The sequence below is a fragment of the Salminus brasiliensis genome, chromosome 1, assembly GCF_030463535.1.
Source record: "Salminus brasiliensis chromosome 1, fSalBra1.hap2, whole genome shotgun sequence".
Lineage (NCBI taxonomy): Eukaryota > Metazoa > Chordata > Actinopteri > Characiformes > Bryconidae > Salminus > Salminus brasiliensis.
In genome coordinates, this window is record NC_132878.1 from 57,689,919 (window position 1) to 57,708,091 (window position 18,173).

At 38.9% G+C, this 18,173-nt stretch overlaps 2 protein-coding genes across 8 annotated transcripts in view; one reads left to right on the forward strand and one right to left on the reverse strand.

Moving 5' to 3' along the window:
- Positions 1–1,655: 1,655 nt before the first annotated feature.
- Positions 1,656–9,581, reverse strand: ubxn2a (UBX domain protein 2A). 4 transcript variants are annotated; one of them, XM_072683295.1, is made up of 7 exons: positions 9,524–9,581; positions 8,603–8,665; positions 6,968–7,091; positions 6,760–6,869; positions 5,999–6,136; positions 3,959–4,120; positions 1,656–2,557 (listed from the first exon to the last, which is right to left on the reverse strand). In XM_072683295.1, the coding sequence occupies exons 2-7, from the start codon at positions 8,644–8,646 to the stop codon at positions 2,374–2,376; spliced, it is 762 nt and encodes a 253-aa protein (XP_072539396.1). In that variant the 5' UTR covers positions 8,647–8,665; positions 9,524–9,581; the 3' UTR covers positions 1,656–2,373. The 4 variants fall into 4 exon arrangements, with proteins under 4 accessions (XP_072539396.1, XP_072539387.1, XP_072539406.1 ...); XM_072683286.1 differs by having other exon boundaries at positions 9,456–9,573; XM_072683305.1 differs by having other exon boundaries at positions 6,968–7,098; positions 9,456–9,573.
- A 987-nt stretch (positions 9,582–10,568) lies between these two features.
- The window catches only part of atad2b (ATPase family AAA domain containing 2B), a 76,746-nt gene continuing 69,141 nt past the window's right edge, over positions 10,569–18,173 (forward strand). For all 4 annotated transcript variants that reach the window (XM_072683159.1, XM_072683165.1, XM_072683177.1 and 1 more), the window contains exons 1-4: positions 10,569–10,765; positions 12,366–12,523; positions 14,519–14,550; positions 14,716–14,863. In XM_072683159.1, coding sequence (XP_072539260.1) covers positions 10,658–10,765; positions 12,366–12,523; positions 14,519–14,550; positions 14,716–14,863 — 446 coding nt within the window. In that variant the 5' untranslated portion in view covers positions 10,569–10,657. The remainder of the gene's footprint in view (positions 10,766–12,365; positions 12,524–14,518; positions 14,551–14,715; positions 14,864–18,173) is intronic.

An 18,173-nucleotide genomic window follows, 5' to 3' on the forward strand; every position in this document is an offset into this window, starting at 1 on the left:
CGGTGTGTTGTTTGTTTTCCCACCTGTTTTCCCACCAGTCCCGCCTCCTACGCTAGGATTGGCTGATGATGTCCTTCTACTTGCGCTAGGGGTGGCTAAAAGTTGCTACTCATTAAGAATCGCTCCAATCGTGAGGCAGGAGGTGTGGCTTCTCGGGAAACGGGTGGACAGAGAAGCAAACAGGCTGGCGGCTGGGGGCTGACGGTGCAGCTAGAACTACTGCCAGTCTTATAGAGAGAGCTGCGCCCCTTAGTGGAGGGTGATGGCAACGACGTAGCTAGCAAACGAACAGAGAGGTGTAGAGAAGTGAAGACAGTGCAGACAGCTTCTTACACTTGTCCTATTGCACCTTGGCCTAAACCTGAAGGTATATTAGACTAAATCCATCTCTGGGGTCTGGAGTTGGGAAACAGTGGCAGATGCTGATTGACTTTGGCTGGGGTGCTAAACCTGTACTTGGAGAACTCCATGGGATTGTTTTACAGAATACACTCCTTATTAATATTCTTTGGCGTTGGGTATGATGACCTTAGCTTTATGTATGGCAGCTCTAGTGTGCCCCATTCTACTGCATGTCCTTTAATATGGATATTATTATTATTATTATTATTATTATTATTAAGGGGTTTCTGAATGCATATTGACATATATTGTGAAAAGTCAAACCATATTCAAGAACTTTGGTTCTCATGAAATCAAGGCCTTGAGAAGGGCCTGAATAAACTCATGTGTGTTAGATCTAAACTTTTCAAGGTTGAAGATACTCAGGAATGTGGCTGGGCAGCCGCACATTCCCACAAGACATTGTTTTCAGATGAGTCAGAAACAAATTTCCATGCAACCATGAAACATGTCAAATGCATTGTGTTTAATAGCAGCGCCCACGTGAATTCTCAATCAGCCACAACTGTCTATGAAAAGTTCAAGAGGAAACTGGCACAATTTAAGGCTTAACGCAAGACTTGGGATATGCTGGTGATGCACAGTAATTACCTGTAAGAACATCTTCTCAAATATTTCCAAAGCAAAGGTATAAAGGTGTAAACCACCTCAAGCCTGCAAGATACCTGCTCTACAGCGTGTAAAGGAGAGGTCCCACAAGGTACAGCAATTCCTCCAAAATTCCAAACATTGTGTCTGTTCAAGGAAACCAGTGTTATTGTGGAGTCTACGCTTGGGCCAGGAAATTAGCCATATGCTCTGTATTATATGTGCAGGCCTTCAAGATAATGCTTAGCAATGCATGAAAAATAAATACAAACATGAAACGCTGGTTTCAAAAGGGGACACTGAAGTTGGAAAAGTACAATTCCATTCCCGCCTTCATTTATGGAGCATAAGACAGAACTAAATGTGTCCATTGTGCTGAATATGCGAACCAATCAGCCCATCTAAGGAAGGTGATGGATTAAAACCTGTATCTGCACACTTCTCATGCTCAGACACAGGGATTCTACTCCAGTCCTGCCTCTTTAAAACTGTCATTGAACATGACAGTAATGAGTCATTATGATGTGTATTGGGAACAAAATGTTCCAAGCCAAAGCAGTATCAAGAGAGTATCAGAAGCAAAACATCTAGCTTAGATAAGATGCCAGATACCAATTTCTCAAAAAATAAAAAAAGAGTGAATTAACAGAAACAGGTAGCGCTCACTTGTTTAATAGATTTATTGCAAGCAGAGGTCCTGTACAAAAGAACATTCCGCTTAGGCAAAGTGCATTAACATGACCGCCAATTGCAAATAAATTCTGCTTAAATGCTAACCAAATACCAGCAAATATTTCAACACGAGAAAAAAACATAGGTCTCACCGTTGAGGTAAGGCAAAATGCAATCAAGCCTGTGATAAACACAGAGAAGTGCCGTCTGTGTATTTATGCCACTCAGGCAGCAGTTTCGGAGACGTTTATTGAACGCTGATATTAAATACGTGGCTTGTGCGTACTGCATTGCATCAGAGGAGGCCAAGGCATCCAGCAAGGGAAGATTAGAGAATGACAGTCAGAAATAAGAACTGCAGGGTTTGCAGTTTTCAAGCTATATGCAGCATTTACATATGACTAGCAGGCCAGCAGGTACTGATTATTGCCTTCCTTCTGAGAAAATGAAAATGTAAGCTGAGAGTGAGGGGATTTTGTTCATCAGTGTCCTTCTTCCATTCATCAGGGTCATCGAGTTCCTAGGAACTGCACTTTCACACTGGCCTGATGAATGGAGAGGTCTGAGATGGTAAGGTTTTTTAAGCAGCTTTTTAAATAAACTTTGAAATACTGGGAGCTGTTGTGCTGTTGAAAAAAGGTCTGTGAACTGTAATCTCCATGCTTTACGGTGACCAACCGATCCGCACATTTCTGTTGCGGTTAGCTTCAGTCAGGACTGACCAAAGGGTGCTTGCGTGTTGAGTGGCCGCTGGACAATGACCGCATTTGTTAAGTCAGCCTCCTCCAGGCTCAGTCCACCCTCAGTCAGCTCCCGAAAAGGCAGAGATGTGGTTAAGATGAACGGTGAACTCGTACCCTGGGCCTTCTCCACAAAGTCTTGGACATCACTGATTCTGGAATGGTACAATATTGCCACAAAATGTTAATTACAATATGGTGGAATTTTGGTACAAAAAGAATAAGGAATGCCTTATGTTAACCCTTTAAAACCCATATAGAGTTACATACTTGCATAGAAGAAGATACTGAATAATTAGCAGCTGCTGAATAAGGAACAACTCAGAAATAATCCTCGGGTTCAACAGGTTAATAGATTTCCATTATTAAAGTATTTAAAGGGCCCATAGCATGAACAAAAGTCTGAAAAATCCATTTATCCAATCCAAAATCCAAACAAATTTAAAACTTATCTATTTTTATTCTTTTTATTTCTATTTCTGCAAAAACTAGTGCAGAAACAACAAATACTGCAGAGTGCTCAGCTCCAGTGTAGCACAAGATGAACACTCATGTTTATTTGCATCATGCAGGAGGATTGTGTGATCAGATGTGCTACCTGGGTGAAAGATTGTGTGAAGAGACCCTCGTTTGAAATCGCTCGTTTAGTATGCACATCGCTACGTCCACATATCAACAGGTCAAAGGTGAAGAATGTTCTGCAGTGTGAGATTTACATGACTTTTTTCCAACTTGAACTGCTATTTAAATAAGGCACAACACGGTAGCCTTTTTTCCTTCATTCTAAAAGATTACACAAACATTATAAACTGAGCTCATAAATAAAAAATGTAACCCTTTCGAGTACAATATTTAATATTTAAACTTGCTACGCACACTGATAATATGGGTTTATTGTTTATTAAATTGGAAAAGAAATATTAAAGATTCTGCACAATTTCCATGTAATGTTCGGACTGAAGCAAACGTGAAACCATGTTAATGCCTTTGTACAAAGACGTCAGATTGTTTTTTAAGCACTTCCATTTAAGCATGAGCTGAAACTTCTGCATAAATTTGTAGACACTGTCATTAAAGCAAATGAGGCCAAATAGTAACACTGAGTCAAATCTCAAATCGTCAGTATTAAAGGAAGTACTTTATTTGCTAAACTCTGCTAAATGTATTTTGTTCGATATCCGCCTGTACTGAATTGAGAGGCTTGTCTTGAATAATATAATATAGTATGATATGCTGTATTGTTACATAATATGGAGGTACATTACTGTTTAAGGCACTCTTAGCCCATCTGCACAACAACTTTACAGCCAACTGCCAGAAAATCCTTATATGCCATGACGCCACATTTTAAATCTTCCCTAAGCTGATTTGATTTGCCGCAAGGATGAGGCTTACAGCTTTTTCTCCTCCATTTTAAAGCGGGAGCTTACATTACATAAATGCTGAATTGAAGTTATGTAAGAGCTCTTAGGTGTAGAATTTCAGAACTGCACTATTACAACCTGCAAAATTTGATTTTGGCAACACACTGCCCAAGCTGTGCACACTACACTCACCGGTGAGAAAGGTTAAACCTCTGGACGAGCCGCCGGCCGTCTGCCAGCCAAATCTGGAGGGAAGTGATGGGCAGGCCTTCGTCCAGCGGCACTGGAGGGACTGCAGGGCCTGAGCAGTCCTCGTGTATTGACCGAGACCTGGCCACCACTCGCGGCGCCACACTGAGAGAGATAATCAATGCAGCATAAATAATTCTAAGAGACATGGCATGCATTACAGTGTTTGTGCTTTAACATTTGTTGCCAATCACTGCTGTCCTGATATTACTTTCCAAACCAATTACTGTTGACTATATAAGACTATTAAATAGGCCTTTCAATCCTAAGGGCCTGCATATAAGATAGAATATCAGATATCAGTTTCTGACTCTCATAAAGGGACGTTACATTGAAGAAGAATAAGAAGAAGAAGAAGAAGAAGAAGAAAAAAAAAATCAAAATCACACAATTTCTCCCCTTACCCCCTACATAGCTGATTACCCCCTACATAGCTATGAAAAAATCTGTACAATGTGTTGTTTTAGAGCCACAAGACCTATTAAAAGGTTTATTTAAAAAAATAATTATTTGTGATTATTGACAAAAATAATCACAAAAGCTAAAATGATTTTTTTCTTCTTATTGCAAAACCAAAACAGCTAAAAGCACACATCAAACAGCTGATTGACTATATTTTGGGTGAGGGGAAAATAACTCTAAATGATGAAGGGGCTGAGTACATCTTATTCGGTGTGATCCCTCACCTTACAGCAAAACACTGCACCGTTTACGACATGGTCTCAAATAAAAGAATCTAGAGGCCATCTAGTGGATTATCATAGACTACTGCACTTGCATTCTACCGTCTTTAAGGGTTTTTTTTTTTTAGGGTTCTTTAGTAAAGGAAATGGTTCTACATAGAACCATGACAACTCTCTGAACTTTCTGGATGCTCAAACAGTTCTCTGCCTGGTTAAAGGGATCTTTTCATTAGGGGAAAACCTTTTGTAAATGGTTCTCTATAGCACCAACAAAGGTTCCACTATTGTTACAGTTAAGACAACGCTTATTCTTATTATGATCAAAGCTTAAACCTAAATAGAATTTCATATCATCAAATTAACAAGGGTTATACAAAATGAGACATACAGACAAAAATATTGGGACACCTGCTTATTCATTGTTTCTTATAAAATCAAGAGACTTGATTTTTTAAGACTTTCTGCCTGATTCTGGAGCATTGCTATGAGGATTTCACTGCATTCAGCACAAAGAGTGTTACAGAGATCAGTAAAGTAAATGATTATCACCCCACCTCATCCAAAAAGTATTGGATGGAGCACCAGCCATCATTCCAGAGAACACAGCTCTTCCACTGCTCCACAGCTAAATGATGGGTGGCTTTATATCCTCCTAGCCCATACCTGGAAATAGGCATACTGCCAATAGATTCTTGTTTATCTGCTCCAGAGAGTCATATTCCATTGGCAATACTTCTCTAATGGGAGCATTGCTTGCACATCTGTGTCAGCAACAGGTGCAACTTAAAGCAGCTGAATGCAGTCATTAGAAGAGGTGTCCACAAACATTTGGCATATCATGTATGATCTATAATATTATAAAAGTTTTTGTTTGTTTCAGCCATGCAATCTGATTGGTTAAGATGTCTTGTTTTTTTTTTTTTTTTACAGTATCTCCTGCAATACTACTAAACACAGGTGTTAACCAACAGCTTGGCTTGATGTTGAAGCAAACTAGAAACCAGAAAGTTTCCATCGCACTTGTAAAAAGAAACTTCTAATATGAAAAACATATTTAAAATCCAAGTTTAGGGCTAAATTAATTTCTTCCTTACTTTATTTATTTTTTTTATTTGTTGTGTAAAGGCAATAGAACACCTGAGGTCACCCACAACCCTGTATGTTATGTGTTATAAGCACACTTTCTCTTGTGTTCTGTTACTTTAGTACCTCACTGTTGCTGTTAAAGCACATTAAAAAGCTAAATTCACACCTAGCAATAAGGTGTACTTTCACAACAAAACGTATCAAGTCCTTTTACCTGCCTAGTCTATAGCCTCTACCAGTAAAGGGAAGAAAGGGCTTCTTCTTTGGGACATAAATTTCATCCTTCATGTCCTCCACATTGACCTCCAGCTCCTCGTCCTCTGCTCTCCCCTCCAGCTCTGAAGGCAGTTCCCTATGAACAGATGTTTTTACTGATATTTGTACACTGGGGAGGAGGCTTGGAGATGTACATGCAAGGTGATTCAATATCTTTGTATGTGCAGTACATAGGCATGTGCACTGACAGCCAGCCAATAAAATTGTTAAATGGGTGTAATTTTTAAATACAAATAAATAAAAAATGAAATTAATATTATTGATATGCTGGCTAGAAGAACACAGTTAGAGGAACACAGGTGGCTGGTTTCTGTGAACTCCAGCCACTTTATGGATCAGTGCAGTTCCACCAGCAGCTCACTTTTTTCTGTATAAAAAATAGATGCTTTATATTAATTCTAAGATTCTATTTACATTTTATTTTATTCATCTACTGTTAAAAATCTAACCCAGGGACTCTTACTTATGTATCCATATTATACAATGACTATGTTGTTGTATATAAACCATATATTAAACCTAATGATGTATAGTAAGGCTGTTACCGTGCCTTTATAATTATGTGCATTATTTGCATTCCATATTGCCAATTTATGTTTGCACCTAAACAAAATTCTAGTACATAAAGGTATGTAAGTATAGCTGGCGAACAAATTCACAACAAATGCAATCACACAATGTTGCATGAACAGGACTTACCCTCGTTTAATTGCTTCAAGGAACTCCTGATTCTCCTCCAAGGAGTAGCTGCGAAAATCTTCATCATTCACAGTGAAGCCATCTTTCCACAGCCTCACAACAATCTCCACCTACATTACAAACAGCAGTAAAGTACAAGCACTCTTGAGCCAAAGGAAGTCAAGCAATATACTGTAGCTTTTCCTGATAACTAGATCAATTATTCAACCTTTTTGCCACCCGTGGAGACACTTCCGATCTTCTCCACCTCATCCAGAAGGTCCTCCACAGAGAAACTGGGCCTTATGGGGGTCTCCTCCTCCTCGTCATCATCGTCCTGAGCACCATCACACCTAAGAGCTCATTACACAGGAAGGGTAATGATGATGAGAACATGTAGCAGAACTTATTACACACACATTACATGTTCAAAAGTTTGCACACACCTGCTTGTCCCATGTTTTTTTTTGTTAAGGGCATTTACAGATGACAAACAACACTCAAACTCACAGTCCAGTGCTGGGGTGCATTAAACTTCTATAGGTCTGGTATTACAAAATGCCCGAAAACTGTTCCCTTTATACACAGTAAGTATATCTCTAGAACTATACTTCCTCACTATTTATCATAGATTAGTGAGTGACGAAGTTTTGTGGTAAAATAAAAGAAGACGACAAACTACAAACACAACCTTTACTGACCTTCACTTTTCTGTCAGTAAAACTGATAAAGATCAAGCCCCAACACGCCCGCCCTGACTGTGTTTATAGTAATGAATACAGCTATTCTAACTCTCATTCATGAACATCATAACAAACTATTGCTGAAATATACAGATATGTATATGATGTATGATATTTTGTTATCCTGGTGACAATATGCTTTCCTAAGCATATGGAGGATACTGCTGGTGCTTAATGAACACTGATCAGCTGCAGGTTTCATTACAGACAATGTAATTAGTCTGGTATAATTAGGTGAAGAGCAGCAGATGTTGTAAAAAGCACTCTATTCAGCAAAGTATCTGAATAGTAGTTTAAGAATCTATCGCTGCTGATGTTTTTAGACTGTCATTACATGTATTTTGATAAATATTGTCAGGGAAAAAGTCGTTTTTACCATATCGCCCAGCCTATATGTATGTATATACGTGTACTTAGCAGTTAAAAAGTCAGCGGGTAGGTATGACAGAGGTTTAAGGCAGTGGAGAAAGATGGAGACTCTAATGGATCAATTCAAATGGTGCACTTTTATTTAATGATGGTGAGAAAAAAATACAAACACAAACCCTTATCACTTTACTCCCTGACTCTGAGCAGTACAGGTAATACACAAGTCTATACCGCAAGATCATAGAACTCCCCACTCTATAGCTCTTACTTCATCACCCTCGTGCTCCCTTGCTGCATGAGGTGGTTATATCACAGCTAGTTCCTCCTAAAGTTAAAAGATCCCACACCTACAAACACACTTTACAATCATGTGATCATCCCAGGACTAATACATTAGTTAAGGTTTTTTTTGGTATAGTGTACACATTACTCATTCAGGTCTCTGTCCGATTATAACCTTTCACCTCTCCACCTCAAGAGTGTGTAACTACAGATAAGTATTTCTGGAAAGTATGACAGGTAGGAATAACTATGCAAGGGTTTAACTGTATTGTCCTCATCAGCAAGAATATTGCAGACCTTAGACCCATGTCCTACAGAGTGCCCCATTCCATCTGCAGTACTTTGCAGTGGAGATTAGAGAAGCTGTATGTGCACAATTAAGCACTGTGTCAGCAGTGGGTGCATCATCATGGTCATGAAGGGAAAATACTGAAAACTAAAACTGTGACAGTGTAGGATATTAGGCTCACCATGGGCCATCCTTGCCTCTTTGTCTTGAATCAATATCTCTCATCACGTCTTCTCTGTTCCATCTTGAAAGGCAAAAATAAAGAATGAAGGTGTGAGTTACATTTGAGGGATTTTAACAGTGTTAACATTAGGTTGGTGAAAAGACTAACGGTGTGCAGGTCGGCTGTTGTCGATGCAGAACATTGGCCGTTGGTTTCATATTGCATGTGGGTTACTGTGATGTACCTTTAAGAGGCTAGCTGCCTCTCCCAGCCATCATCTGCATGTAGCCCCCCCCCGTGGTGATAACGCAATTCAGGCTTCAGGATGAATAATGATTATTAAAAGGCAACGTAGTGCCTAAAAAACACTGTGCTTGTCGCTGTAACGATAATAGCCTGCGATCATCTGAGCCGCTTTCACAGTAGGGTGGGATGTTCACTCTCACTGGTTTCCTATTCGTATTTTCCATTCCACCTTAAATAGCACAGCAGCGTTCCGGCGCCAGTGCGGGCTCCACACTGCACCCACTGCTTCGTTTAAGGTGGAACGGGAGAGTCGAGGAGGAAGGTGGCGAAGAAGAAGAAGCCAACTTGAGCTTTGTGGATAATATGCACAGGGCAGTAGGCTACATCAGGTTGTAAATACGCCCCAGAATGTGCTATGAGAATCCTACACACACACACGCACACACGCATTACCGAAATGCTCTACTACTCTGTAAGCAGTGCACCAAAATTACATAAGGACAGCATGTGGATCACGCAAGCGCAGTGTAACGCCTAGCTCAGATAAACACAGCCCAGCAGCCGGTCGACACCGACACCCTCCACCCCCCCAAACCATATCGACACAATAACCGTGAATCATTACCAGTTTGGGATTCCATTCACATTCATACAGACCAGTCCTGGGCTTCAAAGTTTCTGTCAGCAACACACCTTTCCCCACACTACAGCTACACAGCCATTCCCGTGACGTAAGCGTCCACCGCTGCCTCCAGCTGACGTAACGTTTGTTAAAATCGTTTTTTTTTTATTTAGTTGTTATGACTTATTCATTTATTATTATTATTATTATTATTATTATTATTATTATTATTATTATTATTATTATTATATTGACAACGGTGTCATATTCTTTTAATTTCTCAGTATTTTGAAATATGGTATTTTTATACTACAGTGCTAGCATCTATATCATACTAAAAGTAAGAAAATGTCAAATTAATTGCAAATTCACATTCACAGACGTAGAATTTATAACAATTTCCATTTCTTTCGACCAACAAATTAAAGAATTTGTGCTCACTAACGAATATAATACTATAAAATTCTACACAAATAACTAAACAAATAACTATGAAAGCTGTAAAGGTTAGATAAGGACCAATATATGGTGACACACACACGCACACAGAGATAAACGCATATGATTTTAATAGTAGAGTTCATTATCTAAGCCTTTTGATTGGCATTAACAAACAAGACTTCCTTCTAAAGACCCCCCCCCACACCCCCAACACTTTGTGTAAAAAAACACATGTTATGGTCTTCTTGCCTGGTAACAAAAACGTGTCTCATCCCACATAATTAAATCATAACTTGTGAGGGCTACATAATCCCACATCATTTAATAATAAAAAAATTACAAATAAATAGTTTATCATAGTCTATTTCAGATAGCCCCATAAAGTCATATGATTGCTGTATGTGAATGGAGTGTGGTGCATTCACTAAGGCATCTCTGAAAAAAAAAGCACTGCTTGATCTGAGGTGAATACTCCACATAATCGTTCATTTTATTCAAATAAATTCAGGATAAATATATATATATATAAAGGAACAGATCAGTCCTTTGGTTTTAAACAATGAAGCTGTGTAGTTTTTAAGTGGGAAATAATTCAGGATGGACGCTGGTATCAGTTGTGAGGCGGAAGTGGTCTGTTGGATAGTTTCACTCGCCGACAGTAGAGGGAGAGAGCGAGAAAGAGAAATGGCGCCTCGGTACTCTAGCTGAGACAGTCATACGAGGGAACTGACAAAGCTGAGGAGACCCAAGACGCTAGGAAAATCATGGTGAACACGAGAAAGAGCTCCCAGGACAAGCCATGCAGTCCTTTCATCTCTGGCCGGACGAGGTCGTCTCTTAGGAACAATCCAAAGTTGGAGGAGCAGATCCATGTAAGAGCCGGGTCCTTCTCCTCAGTACCCGGCAGGCTAGCCAGTTTCGCTTGCAGCGAGCTGCCTAGTTTGGCCTGAAGATTGATGCCCCCTCATTGATAGCTCTCCTAGTTGCCTCTTTTGTTCAGGAATACCGACAATGACACTGAGCGACGACAAAAACTAGCCTTACTTGTGAATGACACGACAGGTATTATCATTGCCGGTCGGGGTTTTTCAGTCATAACAACACGACCACAATAGCTAGCCTAGCTAGCACACTAGTTCATCGCACTCAGTGCCCCAACTTGTCTTTGTGTTGCTGCTGTGCTTCACCCGGCTGGAGGGGAACTGCCGTTAACGTTAGCTAGCCGCTCGCTAGTAAGGTTGGCGACTGGAGGTTTGTCATTTGCTCAGGCAAACTGACAGCATACACACTCTCTCACTCTCTCACACACACATACACACACACACACACATACAGGGAGGAAAACAAAGAGCGTTATAGCCGGGCCATTGTTCACTTCGTGGTGTTCGCTCTCCTTCCCCAAGCACAGTACCCGAATTTCATACAATACACGAGAGGGAACTGAGGCTGGGCTCCTTGAGGCTCAAAAGGATAGCTGATGTTTTTGCCATTAATCTGCGAAGTGAGCGATCCTGAGCTTGGACGCTGTTGCCAGGCTCGTCGTTGTTGACGGAAACTCTTGTTGGGCTTTGTTGGACTTTTCCCGCTTGCAGTTAACGTTAGCTACAAGTTTTTGGTTTTTCTAGACACCCCCACCCTCCAAAAAACACACACACACAACTTAATATGGCAGCTAAAACATAATTTTATTTTTGTAAAGGTTTTGTAGTTTAGTTAAGCTCGAGCTTCACGTTTTATGTGTGTTTTAAAAGTTTCTTCAGTGGCCTTAATGGTGGCACAGCGATGCCTTAAGTGTCAAAGATTTAACAGAGGGCAAATGCAAAACTATCCAAATGGAGCGATAAAGCAAGTGTTTAGAGCTGTTTTAGTCTTGTATTGACTAAATAAAACCGAAACCTAATACATTAAGGAGTACACTAGATTTTGTGCTTGCACTGGTGCATTTGTTGACAGGTGAGTCCGATGGCGTAGACACGTACAGGGTCTGTGGTTCTCCATCAGTGTCCTCCTCCTCCTCTTCTTCTTCTTGCTCTTGCAGACTTGTTGACTTGTTGGCACATACAAGCAGAACCACGAGTCTCTTGGTTTTGTTTTTCTGTTCTCTTGATTAACTTCCATATCAGATCTTGTGTGTGCAAGAACTATTGAGGTAGTCCGTGATCACAGCAGTGGGCGCAAAACAGAGAGAAAGTTGGCTGGAGAAAAGGAAATACACAGGCTGTGTGAGAGTGCCTCAGTCAGTCACTTGGATGTCCAGTGGAGAATGACAGATTCAGCTGTTGATCGGCAGGTCTGCCAGCCATTGACTTTGTCCACGGCTCGTGGCGATGACTGGAAGATGAAGACTGTCCAGTTTTAGCCAGTGTCTGTAGCTCTAGTCTTTATTATAAACTCTGACAAAGGTTAATTCATTCATTCCCGCGCCATTGAAACAAGGCTTTTCCTAACAGTTTGTGCTTTAATCTCCTCCAGAAGGATCCCAGCAGTGATGTCAGCTCTGGTAGCCCGCGCTTGTCGCCCCCATCGAAGAGAACACGCAGACAGACACCACCTAGCTCCAGTGACACTTCTCCCAGTCCCCAGAGCAAAGGACAGAGAGTCACATGGAACATCAGCAAACACTGCACCAGGTGAGCTCCTCCCAGACAGCATCACTGGATCTAGATATATAGATCTATTGGTTTGTAAGCTAACATGGGGCTTAATTTAAGGTACCACATAACTACGATGAGTTCAAGAGTACATTAGGCTGAACCAGTGTGTTTGCTTCTGATTACTTGGCCAGATTTCCTAAAAATAATAAATTGTGCACCGTATCATATAGTCATTATTTAAAAAAAGATTTACTACATTAATAACTGCTACGGGTTCGCCGGTCATGAATTGCAATGGCCCATTAGGATTACAGCCAAACTGGCTAGTGCTGTCTTAACAACAGGCAATAAACACAGTAACTTTATTTATTCATGATTTCCCTGAAGAGTGCAGTTTACAGGCTAAATCAACACGCTGCATGGATATGAGGTAAATGGCCTTAAACTGTAGTAATCATGCCCTATAAAGGAATGCAAGCATATACAAGCATAAGCAATACAAGCAGCTCGTCAGAGAGCAAAAGGGCTATATATATACACACACACACACACACACACACACACACATATACATATACACGTGTGTGTGTGTGTGTGTGTATATGATTAAGCATTTGATTTACATTCTGGCCAATTCTGATTATGCATGCCTAATCAAAAATTAGTGTTTATTTTTTAGAATTGATTGTGTAATGCATCTGTGTACACAGATTGTAGCTGCTTTCTGATTAATTAAGTTTTTTCTTTGCAACAAATCTCTGTAGGCTATGAAATGGTAATTGTCTGTAATTAGGGGTGTCTCAATAACCTTTTATTTTTGGATTATAAATTGCCCCAGAAATAATGGCAATAAGTCATAAGACCATTTTATGCCACTGCGATTTATTGATGATTTAATAGCATAGTAATGCAATTACACCTTTTCAAAGAGCAATGTGCTTTTAATGAATAATAGGAGATGTATTTTATTAGCAATTTGTGCTGCTTGTCAAAAGTTTGTAGCATACAAACACTTTTTTTTGTTTTTATTTTTAACTGCCTATTAGCCTCAAGTAACACACATTCATTCACCTGTTGCGCTTGTGTGTATGAAGCCAGTGTGTTTGATGCATTGGTCATTGTGTGACTGGCTAAAATATTACCAACGTTATTTCTTGGGGCAAAACAAATATGTAAGAAAATGTAATGGACTAATGTCAGCAGAAAAAATTGAGGTTATGTCCATATATTATGCAAAATGTTGATTAGCATAATTATCGTGACAGGTCTAGCTGTAATAATTAATTAATGTCTACAAAACTTTTTTCTGTTCAACCTTAACAGATAAACTGTTTGTCGATACCAGTAATGATGCAGTAACATGCCCTGGAAACATTTGTTTTTATGAAAAATTTGTACATAAGGCTATGTTCCAAACTGCTCACTAGCACACTAAATACTATATAGTTTTGGGTTCTTCAACCTTTAGAATTTTATTTTTGTTTTTATAAAGTCATTCTGAGCTGCAAACCATATTCATTTGTCTGTGTGAAACAAATAAAGATCTCCATAAGTTTTAAGCGCACTAAGGCTTTTTGAACTTGTGTTTCTAGAGAGGAGGTTGGTGGCAGTCCAGTGTTAGCAATGGTAGCCTTGCCTTTGTAAGAAAATGGGATGTAGCTCAGTTGCTCCCTTAACTCATGTCCGGACAATGTTGTTTTAACCATGTTTAGGGTACAAACAGCTGCAAACAATGGGAAACGTTCATGCCAGAAGTCATTTGATAAGATGATGTTTTGGGTATTAAAACTGAGGCCTGAATTGTATCTTAATATTAGAATATTAAATTGAGGGATATGGGTACATATCAAACATTTCATGACTGTTAATTACTATAACAAACAATGATAATAATTGTCACCATACCTTGTATGAACATAGTCTTGGCTCACATTGTGAATTAGTTTTAATTTGTTAAGATCATAGCTCAGTGGAGTGGTGTTACTTCACTGGATTAAAAATCTTGAACATGCTTTTTATATTGTGTTTCAGGTTGTCCACCGGAGCTTTGCAAAACGGACACAGTAAGTCAGTTTTCTAATGTTTTTGCTTCAGAAATGTAAATGAGTTGTTGAAGTGGTCAACTGTACAATGTACAATGATGTTTGTTTTTCTTTAGTGCTTGTGATATTCTCATCTGGTTCACTGATGGAGCGTACTTAACTTTTATTTTTGTCTTTTACCTGCAGGCCGAATGACTCTGCGGGGAGATGACAGTACAGATGGGGACGATACTCACATAAATGGCCATGTTGAGCTGAAGAGGAGCTGCCGCTCTAGGAAGAGCCGGTTTGAGCATCTCAACCAGAGCCTCCTGTTTGACCAGCTAGTCAACAGGTTATCATTTATTTGTTATTTGTGTGTGTATATATATATATATATATATATATTTAAAAGCTATTTATTTTTTTGTGATGCTGCGGTTTTGAAGTTTGAGAATTCTTTAAAATTATAAGGGGTTTTGCATTAAGGGCAGAATTGTGTAAGAAAAAAAAGAACAAAACAAGTCAAAATGATTGAATGTTTCCTAGTGTCTTGGTTTGTATTGGCTAAATTATTCAAACAGTCAATATATTCCATTTCATGGAAAAAGTGTGTTAATTATATGTCAATCTCTGTAGTCTTATTTGGAAAATATGGTTCCAGTCAGTTCAGGCATGGGTTTGATGTTGTCTGTTGCTTTGTAATACACAGAAATATGGTTACAAGAGAATTGATATACCAACAGGACCTATATACCACCTATATACCCCTGGTCTATATACAGACACACAGTGGCATGCAAATGTTTGGGCATCCCTAGTCAAAATATCTGTGATTGTGAACGTGTTTTTACAGAACTTCCATACTTTTAAATATAGTAATACTATACCTTTTTCTATACCAAAGGCAGAGATTTAAAAACTATCCAGGTTAACATGAGATGAAACATGCAAAACTTATATTACTAATAATATGATATAAAACTAATATTCTCATATTAAATGAGTATGAGATGATTATTAATTTAATCCAATTGACATTTATCACTTGTCTGTTATTACAAGGTACATTATCAAGCACAATAGCATTATCCTCCTTCATGTTATTATGTACTGATTATACTGTATGCATTTAAAATAGGCCGGTCAGCTTTACAATAATTAATGTAAGGGTAGGGTAATTGGACATGATTTGGACATGATAAGAAATCTTGGTACAAATAATAGATGGAAGTGGCTCCTTGATTTTCACATGAACATGGCACTATAATAGTCTGTTTTTACAGTCTAGAACCCCCTCTCCCCAAGTGTAGAGTACTAACCTCTCACTACAGTTGACAGAAAACATGACTCCTGTCAAAGATTTGAATGTTTTGTGGTACAATGCTTGGTTTTCAGCATTTCCCACAGATTTGTACGACTGTGTCACTTTGTCACACCTACACATCATGACAAACCATAGACTAAATAGAAGGTAACGGGCACTAGAGTCTTTACTGACGCAGGAGTCTGTAAAAGTGACTGACACAACATCCTTGTTAGCGGTGTGTTACAGAAGCCTGTGTCAGAAGAAAGCTAAAGCAGGAATGCACTTCTCATATAAATAGTATCAATATTGTGGTATTGTACAGTTTTAAAATGTTCAGTATCCATCCAGTCAAATCATCAAATTTCTTTGTGTAGCACTTTTTACAACTGGTCTTGTCACAAAGCAGCTTTACAAAATCAGTAATCAGTAAGAGTACAAGAAATCAACAAGACTTAGAAACCTAAGACCCCCAGTGAGCAGCCAAAGGCAACAGTGGCAAGGGAAAAACTCTCAGAGCTGGAGGAAGAAACCTTGGGAGGAACCAAGACTCATCCTCCTCTGGTCAGAACTATTAATACATTATTGATAAAAGTTACAGAACCACCACATAAGACTGTTCTTATGCTCAGGTGTGCAACATAATCTTAATATAATAATCATAATATAGAACTAATAACTAATATAATCATTGTAGTGAATAGTGAGAATCCATGTTTTTAACACTGTAAATAGCTACGCAATTTAAATATGACTGATGAAAGAGATTTCATTATTATTTTAAGCAAGATTGGTTTATATTTATACCTTTTTAGAGTTTTAAAATAACAAAAAAGTCCTCAAGTAAATGTGTGGGCACCCTGCGGGTGTCCTCTCTCCCCTGAAAAAAAAAACAACCTCTGCAGGCTACCGCCAGCCAGCAAAGACTCACCTAGACTAATAATCAGGGCTACAATATGGGGGGAAATTGTGTAGTGTAACCCTGACTTTAGGTGGTTGTTGGGTCAATGTTTAAGGGGTGTTTCTAAAGCTTTGCATCACCTGGCCTTTCCTAATAAATGTGAACAAGCCATAACAAACTAATTAAATTTTGAGACCATGGTAAAGTTATGAGATCTTTTTGGGGTATCCAAACATTTGCATGGTTCTTCTTTTTTTTCTACTGTATAAGCATGTTTTATCCTCAACCTTATGTCTTTTGGAGACCATCTTCTACTCACTTAACTATTTATAGTAATATAAGTCTTTACCAAACTGTGTACTGCCACACTGTGGCTAAAAAAAACACAGTAAATGAAAACCAATTGTGAACTGGGAAAAATGTCATATTTAACAATTCTAACCCCTGTGGCATAATCTGATTCAACCCAGTTTATCCGGAAAAAAAAACATGAATTAAACCGTTTTTTAGTTTAGTTTTTTTTTATTTTTTTATTTTTTATTATTTTTTTTTTATAGAGAAATAGATCTTCTAAATACTTCCCAACCACTGCACAGAACTGATTATCATCAGAAAGCATTTGCTTGCGGTCATTGCCATCTTACGCTAGTTATTAATTATTAATATGTACTTTCACCCACCATTACTAATCTGAATTGTTTAAACCATGGGTTTGCATCCCTGATCCTGCAGTCCCCCCTACCTTGCTGCCACCTTTCTATGGTGACTTAAGAAAGACTTGTGAATTAGCTGCTAGTTGTATCATGTGTACTGGGGCAGAAAAAGGGAATAGTTTAGTGACCCAATTTACTCAGTCTGTGAGCTGTCACATTTAAAACAAAAAAAAAAAAAAAAAGCGACCAGCAGACTGTGTGAGTCTAACCATCAGTAGACATGGAGATGAGTAGTAGCCAATAAAAGCACAAAATAAATTGGGAGCAAGCCACCAAAACAATGACAAACATGACAAATTGTTTCCTCTGTGCTGCTGATGACCACCAAACTTTGAATGGAGGGAATGTAAACAAAGAGATGCTTTGGACAGAGTTTAAAAGTGATGTTATTATTTCACTCCTTTTTTATTAATTTGTTACAAATTAGTGCAGAAACAATGAGTGCAGGTTTCTGAAGCTCCTGTCTGTGTCTTGTGATGGATACTTATTGCAATTCTTTTTGTGAGACATTAGGAGTTTGTCATCGGCCATAGATTTCTCCAGGTGAAAAGACAGTGTGAGCCTTTTCTATGATCCCTCATGTAGTCCACTACACCCACATAATAGTTGTCAGTGTTAAACATGATCAGTACAGCGATTCTGAGCTTCTGAGTCATGTGGTATAAAACCTTAGATGAAGCTGTGCTTGTATGTTAGGAGTGTTCTGAAACGTTCTAAAAAGAGCTAAGGAGAATTGATAGTGTGC

Bases quoted from the DNA above. Each gene is read 5' to 3' on its own strand.
- ubxn2a (XM_072683295.1), bottom strand. From the start codon at position 8,646: ATGAGAGATATTGATTCAAGACAAAGAGGCAAGGATGGCCCATG. The intron at 4,121-5,998 runs GTAAAAGGACTT...TATCTCTCTCAG, and splicing joins AGAGGCTATAGACTAGGCAG to TGTGGCGCCGCGAGTGGTGG. The intron at 2,558-3,958 runs GTGAGTGTAGTG...GTACCATTCCAG, and splicing joins AGGTTTAACCTTTCTCACCG to AATCAGTGATGTCCAAGACT.